Source organism: Pongo pygmaeus, chromosome 20 (assembly GCF_028885625.2).
Source record: "Pongo pygmaeus isolate AG05252 chromosome 20, NHGRI_mPonPyg2-v2.0_pri, whole genome shotgun sequence".
Taxonomy (NCBI): Eukaryota; Metazoa; Chordata; class Mammalia; order Primates; family Hominidae; genus Pongo; species Pongo pygmaeus.
This window is the reverse complement of record NC_072393.2, coordinates 45,785,000-45,807,109: the sequence shown is the minus strand read 5'-3', so window position 1 is coordinate 45,807,109 and position 22,110 is coordinate 45,785,000. Positions and strand designations below refer to the sequence as shown.

Here is a 22,110-nt window from a genome sequence, read left to right as displayed (position 1 = left end):
CTGTTGTAGAAGATTTTGAATGTATTTTATATTTTATTCAATGAATTATTCAGTTTCAGAATTTCTGTTTGGTTCTGTTTTATGATGAAATTGGTGAATTTCTTCTTCTTATCCTGAGTTTTTTTTTTTTTTCTGATTTCTTTGTATTGTTCTTCCAAATTCTCTTGTATCTCACTTAGCTTCTTTAATATAATTATTTTGAATTCTTTTGCTAGGATATAGCATTTTTACCCCATTGGAATGTTTCTGGAGAATTATTATGTTCCTGTGGAGATGTCATGTTTCCTTCTTTTTTTTTTTTTTTTGTTATTTCCTGTGTTTATTCTTATTTTTTTGAATTTGCTTTTGTAGGGGAGGCTTTTTTCCTAAAGGTGTATCTATGGTTAATAGGGTTGGATAGGGCATTTTCACTTTGATTCTGGGTGTGTGCAGTATTGTTGTTATGTAGTGTTATGATTTTTTTTTTTTTTGGCTGTAAACAGTGCCTTTGGTGTCTGTGATTTCTTCATTGGCTTTGGTTGTGATGGTTAGTGGAGGGTACGGTGAAGTTTTATTGGGGATGAGGAGTGATACAGTTTAGATATTTTCCCCTCCAAATCTCATGTTGAAATGTAATCCCCAGTGTTGGAGATGGGGCCTGGTGGGAGGTAATTGGATCATAGGGGTTGCTTTCTCATGAAAGGCTTAGCACCATCCCCTTGGTGCTGTCCTCACAATAGTAAGTGAGTTCTTGCAAGACCTGGTTGTTTAAAAGTATATGGTACTTCTTCTTGTTCTCTTTCTTGCTCCTTCTCTTGCTGTGTGACATTCTTTGTCCTGTGTTGCCTTCTTTTATGAGTAAAAGCCCCCTAAAGCCTCCCCAGAAGCTGAGCAGATGCCACCGCCATGCTTGTACAACCTGCAGAACCATGAGCCAGTTAATACTCATTTTTTCATAAATTACCCAGTCTCAGGTATTCCTTTAATGCAAGAATGGCCTAGCACAAGGACACAAGGTAGGCAAGTCCTTGGGCTCTGGTGGTGGCAGTGGCGGTCCAGACATGCCTGTTTTGGGGCCCCAGCATAGTGTATGCTGGTACTAGTATTAGTGTGTCTAGGCACATTTATTCTTTGGCCTCCTCATAGTTTGGATGGTGCTGGCAATGGTAGTGGTATGCTGGGTAGGTGGATGGGTTCTTGGATTCTTGGGCAGCAAGTGTGGCATGGGTGATGGCAGTAGTAGTGAACAGGACAACCTTCTGGCTCCCAAGCAGTAAGTGCTTGGTGTTGGAGGTGACTGTGATGGACTGGGTGGGCCAGTCCCCAGAACTTCCGGTTGTGAGTACCGGTGGGTACCAGTTGTGGAGGAAACAGCAGGTTGTATGGGTCCGACCGCAGGCTTCTGTGATGAGTGCTTAGGTAGCAAAGGTGGTAGATGGATCAGGGTGATCCCCAGTCCCCAGATGGTGTGCTTGGGGACTTGGGCACAGAGCTGGGTCTGCTGGACCTGACCTTAGGCCCCCCAGTTGTATGTGCTGGTTCTTCTGGTATGCAGGGGTGGGGTGATCCCCAGGCCCTTGGCAGAATGCTGCTATTGATTTTCTTTTCCAATGTGAGTTGAAATTTTCTTGTATATGCCAGTATATTTGGACTGTATCCTGGACATTCTAATTACTGACTATGAAGCTATGGGTCTCATGGTCTTAAGTCCTATAGAACATATCAATATGTTTCAACAGATAGTTGACCTAGTTAGGTTCAACCTTCTGTGGTTCATTTTTCTATTTTTACATGTACATAACCAGGCTGGCTCAGATGTGCATTTGCTTCCACTGGAAACAGAAGTGATATGAGAAAGGTTCTATCTACCAACTTTGTTGGTTTTGGCTAATAAAACCAATAAAGGTTTTATTGGTTTGAATTGATGATTTCAGTTGATGAAAGGACTTTGTATGATGTGTGTTATAGGAAAATAAAATAGGTTTGCTTTCTTCATTTCTTTCAGATTTGGAGTCAAAATATGGACCTGAGAAAGTATCTTCAAAAAATGATACCTCTGAAGTAAATTTACCCAAACAGGTTATAAAGCAAATAAGTACAACTCTTGGCCTTGAGGCCTTTTATTTTAGAAATGACTCAGAATATAGAAGATTTGAGGGACTACAGGGATATCAAGAAGGAAATATCAATCAAAAGATGATCAGCTATGAAAAATTGCCTACTTATACTCCTCATGCTTCTCTTATTTGCAATACACATAAACCGTATGAATGTAAGGAATGTGGGAAATACTTTAGTCGTAGTGCAAATCTTATTCAGCATCAGAGTATTCATACTGGAGAGAAACCCTTTGAATGTAAGGAGTGTGGGAAAGCCTTTCGACTTCACATACAATTTACTCGACATCAGAAATTTCATACTGGTGAGAAACCTTTTGAATGTAACGAATGTGGAAAGGCCTTTAGTCTTCTTACCCTGCTTAATCGCCACAAGAACATTCACACAGGTGAGAAACTGTTTGAATGTAAGGAATGTGGGAAGTCCTTTAATCGTAGTTCCAACCTTGTTCAACATCAGAGTATTCATTCTGGTGTAAAACCATATGAATGTAAGGAGTGTGGGAAAGGCTTTAATCGTGGTGCACACCTTATTCAGCATCAGAAAATTCATTCCAATGAGAAACCCTTTGTATGTAAGGAATGTGGGATGGCCTTTCGATATCATTACCAACTTATTGAACATTGCCAAATTCATACTGGTGAGAAACCCTTTGAATGTAAAGAATGTGGAAAGGCATTTACTCTTCTGACAAAGCTTGTTCGACATCAGAAGATTCATACTGGTGAGAAACCCTTTGAATGCAGGGAATGTGGGAAGGCCTTTAGTCTTCTCAACCAGCTTAATCGCCATAAGAACATTCACACTGGTGAAAAACCATTTGAATGTAAGGAATGTGGGAAGTCCTTTAATCGTAGCTCAAACCTTGTTCAACATCAGAGTATTCATGCTGGTGTAAAACCATATGAATGTAAGGAGTGTGGGAAAGGCTTTAATCGTGGTGCACACCTTATTCAGCATCAGAAAATTCATTCCAATGAGAAACCTTTTGTATGTAGGGAATGTGAGATGGCCTTCAGATATCATTGCCAACTTATTGAACATTCTCGAATTCATACTGGTGACAAGCCATTTGAATGTCAAGACTGTGGGAAGGCCTTCAATCGTGGCTCAAGCCTTGTTCAACATCAGAGTATTCACACTGGTGAGAAGCCCTATGAATGTAAGGAGTGTGGGAAGGCTTTTAGACTTTACCTACAACTTTCCCAACATCAGAAAACTCACACAGGTGAGAAACCATTTGAATGTAAGGAATGTGGGAAATTCTTTCGTCGTGGTTCAAATCTTAATCAACATCGAAGTATTCATACCGGAAAGAAACCCTTTGAATGTAAGGAATGTGGGAAAGCCTTTCGACTTCATATGCACCTTACTCGACATCAGAAATTGCATACTGGTGAGAAACCCTTTGAATGTAAGGAGTGTGGGAAAGCCTTTCGACTTCATATGCAACTTACTCGACATCAGAAATTGCATACTGGTGAGAAACCCTTTGAATGTAAGGAAGGTGGAAAGGTTTTTAGTCTTCCCACCCAGCTTAATCGCCATAAGGACATTCACACAGGTGAGAAGCCATCTTGAATGTAAGGAATGTGGAAAGTCCTTTAATCGTGTCTCAAACCATGTTCAGCATCAGAGTATTCGTGCTGGAATAGGCTTCATTCCAGTGTGGGAAAGGCTTCATTCGTGGTTCAAACCTTACTCACCATCAGAAAATTCATTCCAGTGAGAAACTCTTTGTATGCAAGGAGTGGAGGAAGACCTTTAGATATCATTACCAACTTATTTAACATTACCAAATTCACACTGGTTAAAAACCCCTTTGAATGTAAAGAATGTGGAAAGGCCTTCAGTTTTCTGACACAGCTTGCTGGACTTCAGGTCATTCATACTGGCGAGAAGCCATTTGAATTTGAGAAATGTGGGAAGGCTTTTAATAGTGGCTCAAACCTTGTTCGACATCAGAGTGTTCATACTGGTGAGAAACTCTACAAATGTAAGGAGTGTGGGAAAACTTTCAGATTTTGTTTGGTCCTGACTGCATATCAAAGAATTCATACTGGTATGAAACCCTGTGAATGTACAGAATTTGGGAAGACCTTTAGTTGTAGCTCAAACATTGTTCAACATGTTAAAATTCATACTGGTGGGAAACCCTATAATGTAAGGAATGTGGGAAAGCATTTACTGTGGATGATCAGCTGTCTCAACATCAGAAAATTCATAATAGTTAGAAATTTTGTGACTATAAGGAGTGTGGACAAGCCTTCACTGTGTATGAAAAATTTACTCAACACCAGAGAGCTCATATTGATGAGAAATCTTGTGAACATAAAAGAATGTGTGAAGAACTTTCATCATGGCCTGGGATTTGCTCAACTTCTGAGTATTCATACTTCTGAGAAATCTTTGAGTGTAAGGAATATGGGGCGTTTTATAGCCACACTAAATACCTTGGAGTTCGGAGAAGATAATTCTTGTGAGAAAGTCTTTGAATGAGGAATATAGGGTAGCTGTCATGTTCACAATATACTCCCTATGAAATAATTTACCAGATACAGGCATACCTCGCTGAATTGTGCATTGCAGTTATTGTGTTTTATACAAACTGAAGGTTTGTGGCAACCCTGTGGTGAGCAAGATGATCAGGTCCATTTTCCCAACATCAGATGTGCATTTCGTGTCTTTATGTCACATTTTGGTAATTCTCAGAATATTTCAAACGTTTTCATTGTTATATATCTATCATGGTGATCAATGACCAGTGATTTTTGATGTTACTATTGTAATTGCTTTGGGATACCACAAATTCTGCCCATAAAAGATGGTAAACCTAGTTGATACTTGTTGTGGGTTTTGAAAGAATAGTCAAATATACAATCATATACCCCACCCTAGATTCAAAATTGTTAACAATTTGCACGTTTATTTTTTGTATATTTGTTGTGCCATTGAGAATAAGTTTTAGACATCATGACACTTTACCCTTTATTTAATCAACATGTGTATCAACCAAACATAAAGACAATATCATATAGCCATTGTACCATAATTACCCTTAAGGAAAGTATTCATAATTCTGTAATATCATTCCATTTTCAGATTTCTTCATTGGCTTCCAAACCATCTTTTACAGCTATTCATATTCAAAGGAGAATCCATTGCAGAATCTGCATTGCATTTGGTTATCTCTCTTTAGTAGCCTGGAAATCCTATGAATGTAGGCTCTCAAATTTTGGTAGGTATTAGAATCAACAGTGGAACTTAGTAAAGCTACAGAGACTTAAGCCCTAGCTTATAATTCTGGGCCTCTATGTTTTTTATTATTTCTCCAGGTGATTGTGATACCAACCAGAGTTAGAGAGCCACTGACCTAGAACATTTCTCCTCTCTCCTCATTCTTTTTTTTTTTTTTTTGCAGTTGCAAGATTTAATAGAGTGAAAACAGAGCTCCCATACAAAGGGAGGGGACCCAAAGAGGGTAGCTGTTGCCGGCTCGAATGCCTGGCTTTATATCCTGATCATTGTCCCTCCCACTGTGCTCTCAGGCAATAGATGATTGGCTGTTTCTTTACCTCCTGTTTTTGCCTGATTAGCATTTTAGCGGGCTGTCTTTCCTACCTGATTGGTCGGGTGTGGGCTAAGTTGCAAGCCCCGTGTTTAAAGGTGGATGTGGTCACCTTCCCAGCTAGGCTTAGGGATTCTTAATCGGCCTAGGAAATCCAGCTAGTCCTGTCTCTCAGTACCCTCTCTCAACAGGAAAACCCAAGTGCTGTTGGGGAGGTTGGCCAACAACTGCTCTAATTGCTTCCTGCTGAATTGGGGTGTAGTAGGAGTTGTGCAGTTGAGATTTCCTCGGGACGGGTGCCTTCGATGTCATTAACATTGGAGCATGGGCTAGCAGGCCGGTCCAGGGGTCCGTGGTAGATTTTAGTCATGGACTGCATCTGGGGCCCCATTTGAAGAACTATTTGTAGCTTTACAGCTTCGATTCTGGAAAAGACAAACTTAACAAGGAGGTTAAAGATACAGGGATTGAAATGTATGGCCTGCAGTGCAGGGGATTATTTCTTTGGCACACTTCACAGACCCTGACTATCTGCTTGATAGTTTTGAAAAGGCCTGGTCCATCTCCTCATTCTTAAAAAATGAGATTGAATTTTGATTAGCCCAGGAAAGTTGTCTATGTGTTTAGATTTCTTTCTTTATAGTGTCATTTAGTCTTATTCTCTTTGTTGCATATTCTGTACAAGGGAATTTGAGTCCAGAGGCTCTGTTAGGTCAGATTAAACATTTTGGGGAAGAATACTTTGTAGGCTATTTGTATGTCATGTTTTACTGTTAGAAAACATTTAAGTACAGGTCCTTGCATTAGTGAAACTAAGTTTGGTCATTTGGGTAAGCTGGTAACCACCATAAGTCCATCGTAAAGATCTAATTTGTACTGGGTAAATAATCTATGGAGAGACTTTGACCTCTGAATATTTATAGTCATGTGTATTTTAGCTGTGGATTGAATACAAAATGAAAATTGAGATAGACTATTCAAAAATGAACGCCATTAAGGTTGTCAACATAAGTCAACTTGTGTGATAAGGCTGACAGTATATGCAGTACAAAATTAGCACCCTCTAGTTTATTCAGGGAGCCAAGATTGTTTTGTCTGGAACCTTGTTTTTGTTCAGCATTTATCATCAGCACCTATATACATCATGGCTGGTACATGAGCTGTTGATAAACTTTGAAAAAAATTAAGCCTTTAAATCAAGCTATAAAACATGATCCCATTGTGGCATCATGAATTAGAGATTAACTTTTTTAAAGATCAATAATAATCCTTTGTGATTTTATTCCAGTGCATTTAAAAATCTATAAAATGATAATTTATATTGATAGCTTTCTTCTTTCTGTGAATATACCCTTATCAGATTATTATGCTTTTGATAGACTACTTAATTCTATTTCTTAACATTTAATTGTATCTATAATCATAAGTAAAGTTATAATTTTCTAAACATTTTTCAGGTTTTGTTAATGCAATGATCTTATAAATCTTACAAAACGAGGCTATTTAAAACCTGGCTTTCTAGTCTCATGTTCCTATTTTTTATTTCCAGTTTCATCTTTTTCGTATTGATTGTCTTTGACTTTCTTTTTTGAACTCAACAGATTCCGTGGGTATTAAGCCAGCACAACTCCTTTATGGGTCATTGCACATTCTGGTATCTCATTAAGAACTGTCATAAAAGAAAGATCCCTGGAGGCCTTCCAGTGAAACTCTATCATCATGCAATATTGGGATTTCTAAGCTGGAAGTCACAGTCCCTTTGCAAACATAATAAAACACTTTAAAATATTTGCTAAAGTTACAAACCAAGTATGTAAAAATTTAAAAATCACCTACTACTTTTAAAAGCAGAGAAGGCATCCATAGACTATTTCCTTGCTTACAAGCTCAGTGAACATAGTGAATTCACTTACAAAAAGAATTTTCTCAATTTTAGTTGCTTTTCAAAAAAATTCTTATTCCTTTTATTTGTAATTCTTTGACATTGTGGCTGCTTCACGGTTTTGGTGATTGGACAGTTTGGTCTTTATTATGCTATTAACATTTTTACCTGTCCTGAAACAATGAAATACAATCAAAGAAACAGAAGATTGCTGGACCTTGAACCACATTATGATATCAGATGACCCAGAGTCATGGTTACTAAGTTGCTTAAATTTTTAGTAACAAAGATGTATTAGAAAGTGACAGGTCAATTAAATAATGGTTTTTTTGGATACGTTTAATTATATAATCCCCTTAAGTTGTGCTTAGTCAGCAGTATTTAATCTGTTGTCTATTATATATCTAACTAGTCTGGTATGTTTATTATATATTTATGTGTTGCTTATTCATATCTTATTGGAGTAACTCATTTTTAAAACAATATATTTCATCTCCTAGGAGAAGAGGATCAAGTATGTGTTTTTATTCTTTTTCATTAGGACATTGGGGTATATTCTTATTGTGAAATGTATTGAATATTTCATTTATTTGGTTTGTGAGTCTGACCTTCACTCCCTAGCACTGATTTTTATTTGGACCTCCTTTTACCTGATTCATAGGAGTTATGAGTAGCCATTAATATGGATACATTTTTCCCATTTCTAGTACACTGCCTCTTCCAAAAGTGTCTGACTTACTCAAACTTCTCTGTATTTGTTCCATCTTGCTTTTACAGATCAATACAAATAGGTAACTATACCTTCTAAACAAACATCAAGTTAGTGGAAAAAAGGCATATGAACAGTTCTTTCTCACCTACTATCAACAGTAAATTAAACATTCCTAACTGCAGCCTCCTTTTGTAAAATTTATAACCATTTATCTTTTGAGTGTGACATGATACTAGATGTATGATAATTACGTTTTGTGTATCAGTATGAACATGATTTTTAACAGACTTGTTCCAATGAACTATTATAGAGATGGTCCCCAACAATGTCAACTAACAATTTCTCAGCTTTATGATGGTGCAAAAGTGATATGTTGCTATAGTTTGGATATTTGTCCCTCCAAATCTCATGTTGAAGTTTGATCTCAGTGTTGGAGGTGGGGCCTAATGGAAGGTGTTTGGGCCATGGCGGAAGATCCCTCATGAATAAATTAATGCCCTCTCTGGATTGAGGGGTGAGTAAGCTATCACTCTGTTAGTTTTTGTGAGAGCTGATTGTTCAAAAGAACCTGGCACCTCCTCCCTCACCCTCTTGTTTTCTCTCTTGCCATGTGATGTCTGCATACACTGGCTCTCCCTTCATCATCTGCCATGAGTGGAAGCAGCCTGAGACCCTTAGCAGAAGCAGATGCTGCACCATGATTCTTGTACATTCTGCAGAACAGTGAGCCAAATAAGCCTCTTTATTAATCACCCAGCCTCAGATATTCTTTTATAGCAATACAAAATGGACTCAGACATACTTAGTCAGAGTATGCTCCTCAAATTAAGATGGGGCTATGTTACGCTGAAAATATTGTAGGTCATAAATACACATTTGGCATATGATGTGATGGGTTTATTTGGATATAACGCTGTCATAAGTTGAGAAGCATCTGTAGTAATTATGATAATTTGATGTGTAGCCAGTAGGAGTCCAGTTACATTTGTTTTTTTGACTTCTTTTTTTCTTTTCACTTTTTAAATGAATATCGTGTTCAGGTCCTAAGAAGATGTTTTAGACTGATCCTTCTTTGTTGGTCCATGTCCCCCATGCCTCTTGTCCTGAGTCATGGAATCAACCCACGATTCAGTACCCTCGTAAGGTGTCCTGGTTCTATTTAGAGGAAAAGAGCCTTAGAGACCAAGAAATCTGGCTGCTGTGGGTGCACATGGCAGTTACAGGTATGGAAAAAAGATGCTGCTTTTGTTAGAATTCTTTTAATAGTTTCAGAGTAGAAAATGTCATCGTCAGGTCAGAAGTTCACTCTGATTTTTCTCAACTTACATTTCTATGATCTGCTCTTGTTTGCATTTGGTATTTTATTGAATTATAAGGTTTTATGTATGGTGATAGCTGAGAAGTTTATCTCCTGCTAGGGCCTGCCTGAAATGACATATTAATCTGCTTGCCCATTTTTGGAGATATTGGTCTGATTCAAATTTGTCATGGTGTTTCTGAGCAGTGTTATGAAGAACATTCAATAATGGATAATAGATAGACAGATAGATGGATAGATAGATAGACAGATAGATGGATAGATAGATAGATAGATAGATAGATAGATAGATAGATATATTTATATTTGAGATGGAGTTTTGCTTTTGTTGCCCAGGCTGGAGTCCAATGGTGCAGTCATGGCTCACCACAACCTCTGCCTCCCAGGTTCAAGCGATTCTCCTGCCTTAGCCTCCCAAGTAGCTGGGATTACAGGTGCCTGTCACCACGCCCAGCTAATTTTTGTATTTTTAGTAGAGACAGCTTTCAGCATGTTGGCCAGGCTGGTCATGAACTCCTAACCTCAAGTGATCCGCCCGCCTCAGACCCCAAAGTGCTGGGATTACAGGTGTGAGACATCTCGCCCAGCCGACAATAGATAATATTTTGAATGTTCATAGATTCCCCAGAAAAAAACTGGACAGAAGATTTCTGTCATCCTTTTTTTTTTTTGAGACGGAGTCTCGCTGTCTCGCCCAGGCTGGAGTGCAGTGGCTCGATCTCTGCTCACTGTAAGCTCTGCCTCCTGGGTTGACGCCATTCTCCTGCCTCAGCCTCCTGAGTAGCTGCGACTACAGGAGCCCGCCACCATGCCCGGGTAATTTTTTTTTTGTTTTGTTTTTGTTTTTGTTTTTGTTTTAGTAGAGACGGGGTTTCACTGTGTTAGCCAGGATGGTCTCGATCTCCTGACCTCGTGATCCGCCCGCCTCGGCCTCCCAAAGTGCTGGGATTACAGGCATGAGCCACAGCGCCCAGCCTTCTGTCATCCTTTTATAGGGTATTATGATAATCCAGTTTGCAGTATGGGGGATGAGAGACCTGTGTGTTCTAATTTCTAGGATACCATTCCATTTCTATGAGTCTTCTGCATAAGTGTGGTCTCTCGGGTTTCACTGTGGTTATTTGTAATTGCTGAAAGTGAAACTTTCTCCTTGGATTCCCCAGCGGGTCAGAGTCTGTTATTATAGATTAGAGTTCAGGATTATAGAACTAGTAATTTTTATTAACAGTTGGCTATGACTATCTAGAGTAAGGACTGCATTTATTTTTCCAAGATGTTGTCATGTGACATAACTTATGGCCAGCAGGATGTAAGTGAATATTTTGGCAGTTCTAGAAACCTCTCTTAAAACACAGCTGGCTTAATATATTAATATTTGAGAAATCTGGGTGAAGGATATCCAGAAATTCTTTACGATTTTTCCCAGTTCTGTGTAAGCCTGAGAGCTCATACCATTCTGATGCCAGAAGTGGAAGAATTCATGATTGGTTTGGAACAAGGCCACAATATCAGGCTTACATCCATATTATATGACAGAGAAATTGACCTTATCTTGTTTTATCCGCTTTAATTTGGTGCAGTTTTACTATTTTACTCACAACCAAATTTAATCTTAAATGATACACCTAGATTGTCATATATTAAGACTAAGAACAGTCAATATATTCTATGTTCTGTAGCTCAAAAGCACAGATCTGCAGAGAGGAGAGCATCTATCCCATGCGTGTTGTCATGTGCTTATCCCACACCCTATTAAAACCACAGTACCTGTAAGGGAGACATTTTTTTTTCTTCAAGAATATGTATTTCTGCCACATCTATGATTCTCCAAAATGAGATGACAGAAAATGCTAAACAATTGTTAGATGACTGTATGAAGTTCCACTTCTGGATAATAGGATACGGAGACTCTGCAGGCTCATTTACCAGCAAGACAAGTAAAGGTGGAAAAACAAAAAAACCCAAAAACTATTTTTAAAACCTTACTATTTGAGATCTGAAAGAGTGCAAAGAGTATACAGTGAATGAAATATCTAACAACAAAGTCTACTAAAACTTGGTAAGAGCAGTGAGAATTCGTGGTATTTAAGACACAGCCCACTCTTTTCTTGTCTTCACAGCTCAGTTTTATGGAAGCTTCACACTGGGTGGATGCTGCCAAGATTATGTGGCTACAGCTCTCAATCAAGTTTTATAACAACAGGAGGGTCAGGCTTCCAGGGATTCTTATTCCCACCTCCTCTCAGTTGAAGAGGCTAAATTCCTGGTGATACAACTAAGAGGCTTGGGGCTCCATTGCTTCCCCCGCTCCCACCCATAGGTTGGAAGCTCTACCCAGGCACAGTGAACTCAGATTTGGGCCCTGATTGCCTTTGCCTCAGCTTGCTTGAAGGCAGAGGTTTCACAAGAAGAGAAACAAAATGGCTACCACCCAGCCCATTGCCCAGAATGGTGGTTCAGACATTTTGTCCAGAGGGAGAGACAGTCTATAAGAATAGAGCTCTGAAGCTCTCTCGAGAAGAATGGAATTTATTTGAAACAGTGTCAAAAACTTCCCTTAATTAAAAACAACATGAACCATAAGTCAGCTAGTTAATCAGATAATTCCAGGGGAAGACACAGCTAAGGAGCCCTCCTAAAGTCAAAAGAAACCTTAAAGACTGGCCTCGAAAACTAGCCCTGCTTGGCTTAAATTATACCAAACTGCTTAGTAATGAATGCTCCAGGGAATTGTTAAGAACAGTAGAGTGATCAGACAGAAGCCAGTGGAGCCTAGTGGGCTAGAAATAATATCAAAGGAGACAAACATCTTAACACAGAGATCAGGGAAAGATGGTCAAAGAGACTCCTGTTTAAAACCATACCAGGGTATACTCTGCATATGTCCAAGGCTGTACCCTCTGAAGAGCAACAAAATGCTTCCCATTGCAAACTATTTCACTAAAATAGCTTAGTGAAAACACAAAACAAATAACTACGGGTAACTCTGCGTATGTCCAAGGCTGCACCCACTGAAGAACAACAAAATGCTTCCCACTGCAAGCTATTTCACTAAAATAGCTTAGTCAAAACAGAAAACAAATAACAACAAAACAAAACAAACAACAAAACCACTCTGAAGAACAACAACAAAAACCACTCTGAAGAAGGGGACAGGGAATCAGTATCCAGAATTGCCATAGTATGTTACCTAATATGTCCACTTATCAACAAGAAATTGTAAGACATATAAAGAAACTAAAATGTTCGACTTACAAACAGGAAAAAAGCAGGCAACAGAAATGGCCTTTGACAGGAAACATATCAGATTTAAAAGACAAAAACTTCAAGGTAGCCATTATATATACATTCACAGCAGTAAGGGAAAATATAATGTCTCATCAAATAAAGAATATCAATAAAGGAAATCATAAGATGAACCAAATGTAAATTCTGGAGTTGAAGGATATAATAACCAATATAAAAAAATCATTAGAAGGGCTAAATAAGTTTGAGCTGGCAGAAGAATTAGAAAACTTTCAAATAGATCAATAGAAATTATGCATCCTCAATTCCATCTTCCCATTAGAAAATAGAATAAGAAAATGAAGAGATAGGATGAGAAAATAGAACAAAGAAATATAAACAGAGCCTCAGAGAAATTCAGGACGCCTTTCAGTGCACCAATGTACATGTAATGAGAATACCATAAAGTGGGGAGAAAGAAGCACAAAAAGATTCAAAGAAATAATGGCTAAAAAATCCATAATTTGTCGAACAAACATTAATCTATACTCACAAGCATCTCAACAAACTGTGAACAGAATGAATGCAAACATGTCCACAAACAGACACATCATAGTAAAAATGTTAAAAGTGAAAGGAAATGTTGAAAGCTGTAAGAGAAAAACAATGTGCCACAAGGGTACCCCAACAGATTAACAGCAAACTTCTCATCAGAAACAATGGAGGGGATGTAAGACACTGGGATGATATATTCAAAGTACTCAAAGGACAAAAGCTTTGTCAACCATGATCTTATGTCTAGTAATGCTGCCTTCAAAAAAAAGGTGAAACAAAGCCCTCCCAGATCTGCCATATGAGAAATTGTAACAAAAAAAATTATTAATTCTGAAAGCAAGTAAAACACATGAAAATTAAAAATCACATTTTTAAAAAGAACAAAATTAATATTTATAATTATAAAGGTAATTATAGCCAGGCACAGTGGCTCACGCCTGGAATCTCAGCACTTTGAGAGGCTAAGGTGGGCAGATTGCCTGAGGTTGGGAGTTCAAGACCAGCCTGGCCAACATGGCAAAACCCCGTCTCTACTAAAAATACAAAAATTATCTGGGCATGGTGGCGTGCACCTGTAGTCCCAACTACTTGGAAGGTGAGGCAAGATAATCACTTGAAACCAGGAGGCAGAGGTTACAGTAAGCTGAGATCATGCCACTTCACTCCAGGCTGGGCAGCAAAGTGAGACTCTGTCTCTCACACACACAAAATGGCAATTATAAAAGGCAGCATAAGTGCACATTTCTTTTACTTTTTTCTCTTAATAGATTTAACAAGCAATTGTATAATACAATATGTACATAATTGTATTATTGGCCATATGACATGGAAATGTAATATATTTGACAATAGCAGCATAAAGGAAGTAAATGACAGCAGAGTTGTATTGGAGTAAAGAAATGATACATGATAGTAACTAGAATTCACAGGAATGAATAAAAAGAAGTAGAAATAGTAAATAAAAAGCTATATATTAAAAATACCATATAAATATATATATATTCTTTTCCATCCTTAATAGACATAAACCTATACAGAATAAGTATAATGTATTTTTGAGTCTGTAGCATGTGTAGACATAATAATGTAGAACAATAATAGAATTAAAAAGTAGGATAGATTAGAGCTACATAAATAACATTTATATATTTCACTGGGATCAAGTTAGTATTATTCTGAAGCTGATTCTAAGATGTATATAATAAACCCTACAGCAGCCATTAAGAAAATAACAAAAATACAATGAATAAAAAAGAAATTTAAATGTGTTATTGTAGAAAATCAACACAGAGGAAGGCAGTAAGAAAAGAAATGTGGGACTGGGTGAACTATAATACAGAAAAAAAACAACATGGCAAAAATAAGTCATTCCTTATCAATAGTTACTTTAAATGTAAATGGATCAAACTTGGCAATCAAAAGACATAGATTGGCAGATGATAAATGAACGAGATCCAACTAAATGCTATCTATAAGAAAGTCACTTTAGATCTAAGGACACACATAGTTTGAAAGTGAAAAGATGGGCCGGGCGCAGTGGCTCACGCCTGTAATCCCAGCACTTTGGGAGGCCGAGGCGGGCGGATCATCTGAGGTCAGGAGTTTTAGACCAACCTGATCAACATGGAGAAACCCCGTCTCTACTGAAAATACAAAAACTTAGCCGGGCTTGGTGGCGAGCGCCTGTAATCCCAGCTACTTAGGAGGCTGAGGCAGGAGAATGGCGTGAACCTGGGAGGCGGAGCTTGCAGTGAGCCAAGATCGTGTCACTGCACTCCAGCCTGGGCGACAGAGCGAGACTCCGTCTAAAAAACAAACAAACAAACAAAAAGAAAGTGAAAAGATGAAAAAAGATATTTCATGCAAACAGCAATTAAAAAGAGTGGGCATGGCTATATTAATATCAGACAAAATATACTATAAGTTAAAAAAGGTTAGAAGAGACAAAGAATATATAATAAAATGGTCAACTTACCAAGAAGATATATCAATTACAAATACATATACACTAAACACCTGAGCTCCAAAATTTATGAAGGAAACATTGACAGAATTGAAGGAAGAAATAGACATCTATGCAATAATAGTAGGAGACTTCAATACACTACTTTTAATAATATGTAGAGGAACAGGACAGAAGATAAATTAGGAAATAGGGGACTTGAACCAATTGGACCTAACACACATATATACATAACATTTCCACTCAACAATAGCAGAGTGCACATTTTCCTCAAGTGCATGTGGATTATTATCCAGGATAAACTATGTCTTAGGCCACAGAAGAAGTCATAATGTTAAAATATTGAAACTAGAATTCAATAGCATAAGTAAAACTGTAAAATCCACAAGTATATGAAAGTTAAGTACACTCTAAACTAGTGGATCAAAGAAGAAATCAAAACAAATGAAAATGAGGTAAGTGAAAACACAACATACCAAATTTATGGGATGCAGCAAAAGCAGTGTTAAGGGAATTTTATAGCTGTTAGTGTTTACATTAAAAAAGATTTCAAGTCAGCAACCTGACTTTATGCCATTAGAAACTAGAAAAGAAGAAGAAACTAAATCTGAAGCTAGTGGAAGGAAATGAAAATATTAGGCTTGAGATTAACATATTAGAGAATAAAAAATAGAGAAAATTAGTAAAACTAAGAGTTGGTTATTTTAAAAGTTCAACGAAATTGAGAACCATTAGGCAGATTGATTAAGAGAGAAAGACTGAAATAACTAGGATCAGAAATGAAACAGGGAACATTCCATTCCTACCAACTGTATACTAATAAAAAGCATTATTCAAGAGTACTTTTTACAATGGTATTCCAATAAATTTGATAACCTAGACAAAATGGAAAAGTTTCTAGAAACACACACCTTTCTAAGACTCAATAATGAAGAAATAGAAAATCTGAATATACCTATGACCAGTAAGGAGACTGAATAGTAATCTAATACCTCCTAACAAAGAAAAGCCAAAGACTACATGGTTTCACTGGTGAAGTCTACCAAATGATTTTACATCTTTATTCTTTTCTAGCACTATAGGCATTTAAAGCTAAAAATAAAAACATATTTAGCTGCTCCAAAAATTTGGATTGTTTTTGTTTTTATTAAAAATGCATTCTAGGCAAGGTGCGATGGTTCATGCCGGTAATCCCAGCATTTTGGGAGGCCGAGATGGGAGGGTTGCTTGAGGCCAGGAGTTTGAGACCAGCCTGGTTAACATAGTGAGATCCCCATCTCTATTTTTAAGAAGTAAAATAAAAATTACATCCTAATCTCTCTTATAATTTATTCTTTGATCCATGGAGTATTTAGCAATGTGTTGAATAATTTCAAAATATTTTTACATTTCCCAAATTTCCTCAGTGTTTGATTTCTAATTTTATTTTCACTGTGGTCAGATAATATACTTAGCATGACTTACTTTTAAAAAATATTATGATTTGCCATATATAGGTCTAGTATATTGTTTAGTTTAGAAAATGTTGCATGTTGAGTATGTATTTTATTGTTGGTTGAGTGTTCAACCAACCATCAGTTAAGACAAACTAGTTTGTAGTGTTGTTGAAGTCTTCTATATCCTTGCAGATTTTCTGTCTAGTTGTTATATGTATTGAGAATAGAGTGTTAAAATCTCCACCTTCTATTGTTGAGCTGTCATTTTCTCCCTTCAGTTTTGTCAGTTTTCCTTTCATGTATGTAGTCTTCTGTTTTTAGGAGCATATATGTTCATTGTAGTTATATTTTTCTGATTAACTCGCCCTTTTATCATTAAATAAATCTCTCTCTTTTTCTCTAGTAACATTTTGAAAGTCTGTTTTGTCTGATGGTAGTATAACCATTCCTGTTCTCTTCTGATCACCATTTGTATGGTATCTATTTGTATGTTTTTCCATCCTTTTGTTTTCCATCTGTTTTCAGCTTTTAAAAAGAACTAATGTATATCTTAGCTTAAAAAAATCTATTTGAGATTATTGCTAAAATAATAACAATAGTCGTCAGGCATGGTGGCTCACACCTGTAATCCCAGCACTCTGGGAGGCTGAGGTGGAAGGATTGCCTGAGCCCAGGAGTTCATGACCAGCCTGGGCAATATAGTGAGACCCTGTCTCTACAAAAAATTAGAAATAAAATTTTAAAAATCAAAATAAATAAAATCATATCAATAGTATACAGAAAGTTTACTCCAATATAGCTCCCTTCCTTTGTGCTATCATAGTAATATGAATGTGACACAAATTACAACTTTATACATTATGGACAAAATAATACAATTATATAATTATGGTTTTATGCAGTTATCTTTAATCAGTTAAAATAAAAAAGTAAAAGTGTATATTATCTTTTATTTACCTATGTAATGACTTTAATCAGTGCTCATTATTTCTTTGTGTGGATTCCAGTGACCATCACCTTTCATCCTAAAGAACTTTAATATTTCTTATTAGGAAAGTCTGCTAGCAACAAAGGCTTTCAGTCCTTATCTGCAATTCTCTTTATTTTGTCTATATTTTGAGAGAGAATATTCTGGATATAGAATTCTTGGTTGTCTGGTGGGGTTTTATTTGTTTTTTTGTTTTGTTTTGTTTTTTGTTTTTGTTTGTTTGTTTTTAGTACTTTGAATCTCATCCCACTGCCTTTTGGTCTCTGTTGTTTCTGATGAGAAGTCAGCCAATAGTCCTGTTGAGAATCTCGTTTATATGATGAATAATGTTTCCCTTGCTGTTTTCAAGATTTCCCTTTGTTCCTGGCTTCTGACAATTTGACTCTGGGGTAGCTCTCCTTGAGACATGTTGATTAAGTATTAATATCTGGGTTTATCTCACTTGGAGTGTGTTCACATTCTTGTAAATGTAGGTGTGTGTGTGTGTGTGTGTGTGATCAACTTCACAAAGAGTTTGGCCATTATTTTTCAAGCATTTTTTCTTTTTCTTTCCTTCTGACCCTCCTCTTATATGTATGCTGGTTTGCTTGATGGTGTGCTACATGTCTCTGATGCTTTCTTCATTTTTATTCCTTCTGTTTTTCTTTCTGTTCTTCAGACTGCATAATTTTATTGACCTATTTTCAAGTTCACTAATTGTTTTTTCAGGTTAAATCTGCTATTGAGTTCTTCTAGTGAATTTTTCATTTCAGTTATTGTACTTCTCAACTCTAGAATTTCTACTTGATTCTTTCATTGCAGTAATAATTTCCATCTCTCTGTCGATAGTCTCTGGCAGGACATTATTGTCATACTCTTCTTTAAATTCTTTACATATGGCTTGTTTTAGTTCTTTGAACATAATTAAAATAGCTGCTTTCAGATCTTTGCTAAATCCAACATTTTTACTGTCTCAGAGACAGTTGTCTACTAGCTGCTTCATTCCCATCCCCTCTGAGTGAGCTACTTGGATTCTTTAGCTCCTGTGAAAGTTTGTTCATGCATAGATAGAAGTTTAAATTGATGTTTCTGTGAGAGCTAAGTGCTGGAAAGTCCCATTCTGCTATCTTGCTGACATCACTCCTGTTAAGATTTTCTATTTTTTCTTGAGTCAGTGATAGTTTGTGTGTTTCTAGGAGTTTTTCCTTTCCATTTAGGTTATTTTGTTGACATACAATTGTTTATAATTTTCTTCTATCATCATTTTCATTTTTGTAAGTTTAGTAATGTTTCCACTTTCAGCTCTGACTTTAGTAATTTTGGTGTTTTCTCTTTTTTCTTGTTCAGTCCTGCTACAGTTTTGCCACTTTTTTTGATCTTTTCAAAGAACCAGCTTTTAATTTTGCAAATTTTCTCTATTATTTTTCTATTTTCTATTTAATCTAACCTCACTTTTATCTTTATTATTTCCTTTCTTCTCCTGGTTTTGTTCTTTTTTTCTATTTTTCATATTCTAATTCCTAAATGTATACAGTTAGGTCATTGATTTGACATCTTTCCTCCTTTTTATAGGCATGTAGAGCTATAAATTTTTCCCTGAGTAGTAAGCATCTCATGAACTTTAGTGACATGTGTTTTTATTTGTATTTATCTAAAATGTTTTCTAAATTCTCTTTTTATTTGTTCTTTAACCCTTTGGTTGTTTAAGATTCTGTTTATTTGGCACAAAACAGCAATATCATCTATCCTTACTCCTATTCAGTATAGAAATTCAACAGAATTTCAGTTATCAGAACTTGCCAACATGAAGACAATGGGATTTAGTCCTACAAATTAAGGAAGAAACTGAATGATTAAAGTCATGAACTAACATATTATATACAGGAATTTTGAAATTCTTCAATTTTGCATAGGAATTTCTTCAGTTATGGCAGTAGTCTTTTGATGGTGCTCCAATTTTTAACTGGATACATTTACAATTTGTGTTAGAATGGAATGCAATTGAGAAGGTTTATGTTTCTGTAACACCTAAATTTGGCTTAACATTCAAAGGTATCATAAATTGAGCCAATTTGTTTGGCTTTAGGAATAATTTTTAAATAAATGTACCCTTCCTAGACTAAGTGGCAAAAAAAAAAAAAAAATAGAGATGTCCTGTGAAGGCAAAATACGTCAACTGCTAAAATATTTGCAATCTAATATTCCATATTCACAATACTCATGAGGATATTTTCCATTTCATTGGATATATTCTAAGACTTCTGATTACCTTAGTATATGCAGAGTATATATCTCAATTTAAAAGGTATGGTGTTGAGAGAAGTGCCATTTGAAGGTAGCTATAATTTCAAGTTTATTAACCATAAAGTCCAGCATTGAAGATTACATAAAATTTTATCAAAATTTAAAAATAATAGACTGTTTTGAAAAAATATCCTTAAAAATATGGTGATACTGGCTAAGAAATTGATTAAAGCATTGGAATATATACCAAAAATAATTATTCTGCTCTTTAATGTACAGTCAATATAGATAGCTTAAAATTTTTTCCTTACTACAAAAACATTATTTTGTTTTAATGCAAATATGTTATTGTTTACCCTTTAGGATATAACAGAAAATTATGACTCATAAAGGAAATTTTCAAACATTATATAATTTCAATTATCATAGTATTCATACATTTTAAAATTTTTACTACTTTGGACAATATATAGTGAGCTGTTATTGATTTCTAATTTAATTCCATTTTTGTCAAAAACATGCTTTGTATGACTTGAGTCCATTTACTCATTTATTGAGACTTGTTTTATGGCCCAGAATATGGTATATGCTGGTAAGTGTCCCCTGTCCACCTAAGATGAATTTTACTGTCTTTGAGAAGAGTGTTCCAGAAGTGTAAATGAGATCAAGCAGGTTGATATGTTGTTTAGATAATCTATACCCTGTTGCTTTTCTGCATTAGTTCTATCAATTACCAAGAGAGATATGTTGAAATATCTGATTATAATTGTGGATTTGTCTGTTACTTTATTGATCTAACAGGTTTTTACTCACATACTTACAAGCTGTATTAAGAGCATAATTTAGGTTTGTTCTTTCCACTGGATGAACTGTATCCTTCATCATTATTATGATGTAACTTTCTTTATCCCTGATATAGTCTTTTTGGTGAAGTCACTTTGTTTTTAATATAGCCACTCCAGCTTTCTTTTGACTAGTGTTAGGATGGTATATATTTTTCCATCCTTTTACTCTTAACCTATTAGTGCTTTTATATTTTAAGTATTACCTGTAGGTAGCACGTATTTGGGTCTGACTTTAAAAAAAAAATCCAACCTGACAACCTTCTTAAGTTAAGGTGTTAGACCAGTTACACTTAATGTGATCATTGATACAATTAAGTTTAATATGTTGCTATTTGTTTTCTGTCACAGTCGGGAACGAAAAGACATTTTGCTCTTCATTATTCCATGTTTCCGCTTTATGTAGCATAAGAAACTACAAAAATCATTTTGAAAGTTCAATGTTGCTAGATTACAACAGTGAAATCAAGCTTTTCCTACGAAAAACAAACCCCCTTTGGCATTTGTTTAGACTGTTTTAAGAAAATGTGTTAATTATTTCATCCTTCAAGATAAGGCAAGTAATTCTCTGTGTACTTTATCTGTTTCCATGCCGTCCTGAATCACGTTTTTCTCTCCAGGTAACAGGAAGATTGTCTTGAAGAATCAAGTATATTTGATTCTGAAATCTCTCATGTAAACCACACTTCCTCTTCTAGTATAAAACCAACCATTCCTTTTCTTTCTTTTTTTTTTTTTTTTTTTTTGAGACGGAGTCTCTCCATTTCCTTAGTTCAGGCTTTTCAAATTTATCCTAAGTCCCTTCAAATAGCACAAAGGGGAAGCCTATGCTCGGATTTGAGACGAAGAGGTCAAAGCAGCTACATTTTGACGTAATTTTACTTTAAATTCTTCTTTAAAAGTTCTGCTCATTTGCATTCTTCTGCATGGAGAGAAAAGGTAATTTACACTGACGCACCGAAAACAGCAACGCTCCTCTCAGATGGGGATCCTCGCCCGTAGCCGCAACCTCTGCACCCCACGGTCTGGAACTCCCACAAATCCATTAGGCTAGGGTCCCTTAGGAGCCCCCAATGTATGCTGGGATCAACCTGAACAGACTATAGACCAAGGCTTCTGAGGTTCTTTCTGCTCAGGACTGTATTTCCCAGAGGCCACCGCACCGGAATTAACGGTTCCACTTCCTGTCTCCCGGGGTTGACGACGTAGCTGGGTAAGGTCTTCACGTCCTAGGAAGAAATCGGTGGCTGCGGGAGGTCTTCGTGGACTGGGACTCGAACCTGACCGAGCCGGCAGTGCGG

The 22,110-nt window shown here is 36.4% G+C and overlaps 2 protein-coding genes and 1 pseudogene across 16 annotated transcripts in view; all 3 read left to right on the top strand.

Annotated features, from left to right (window-relative positions):
* The window catches only part of LOC129019686 (zinc finger protein 780A), an 18,209-nt gene extending 13,757 nt beyond the window's left edge, over positions 1-4,452 (top strand). For all 4 annotated transcript variants that reach the window (XM_054462747.2, XM_054462745.2, XM_054462744.2 and 1 more), the window contains one exon: positions 1,985-4,452. In XM_054462747.2, coding sequence (XP_054318722.1) covers positions 1,985-3,678 — 1,694 coding nt within the window. In that variant the 3' untranslated portion in view covers positions 3,679-4,452. The remainder of the gene's footprint in view (positions 1-1,984) is intronic.
* Positions 3,683-4,933, top strand: LOC134738845 (zinc finger protein 780A-like; annotated as a pseudogene).
* Positions 3,702-22,110, top strand: part of ZNF780B (zinc finger protein 780B) — a 44,424-nt gene continuing 26,015 nt past the window's right edge. For 6 of the 12 annotated variants that reach the window (XM_054462740.2, XM_063657707.1, XM_063657706.1 and 3 more), the window contains exon 1: positions 14,688-22,022. The gene's annotated coding sequence lies outside the window, so the exon portion shown is untranslated. The other 6 variants (XM_054462742.2, XM_054462736.2, XM_063657702.1 and 3 more) reach the window with 4 other exon arrangements.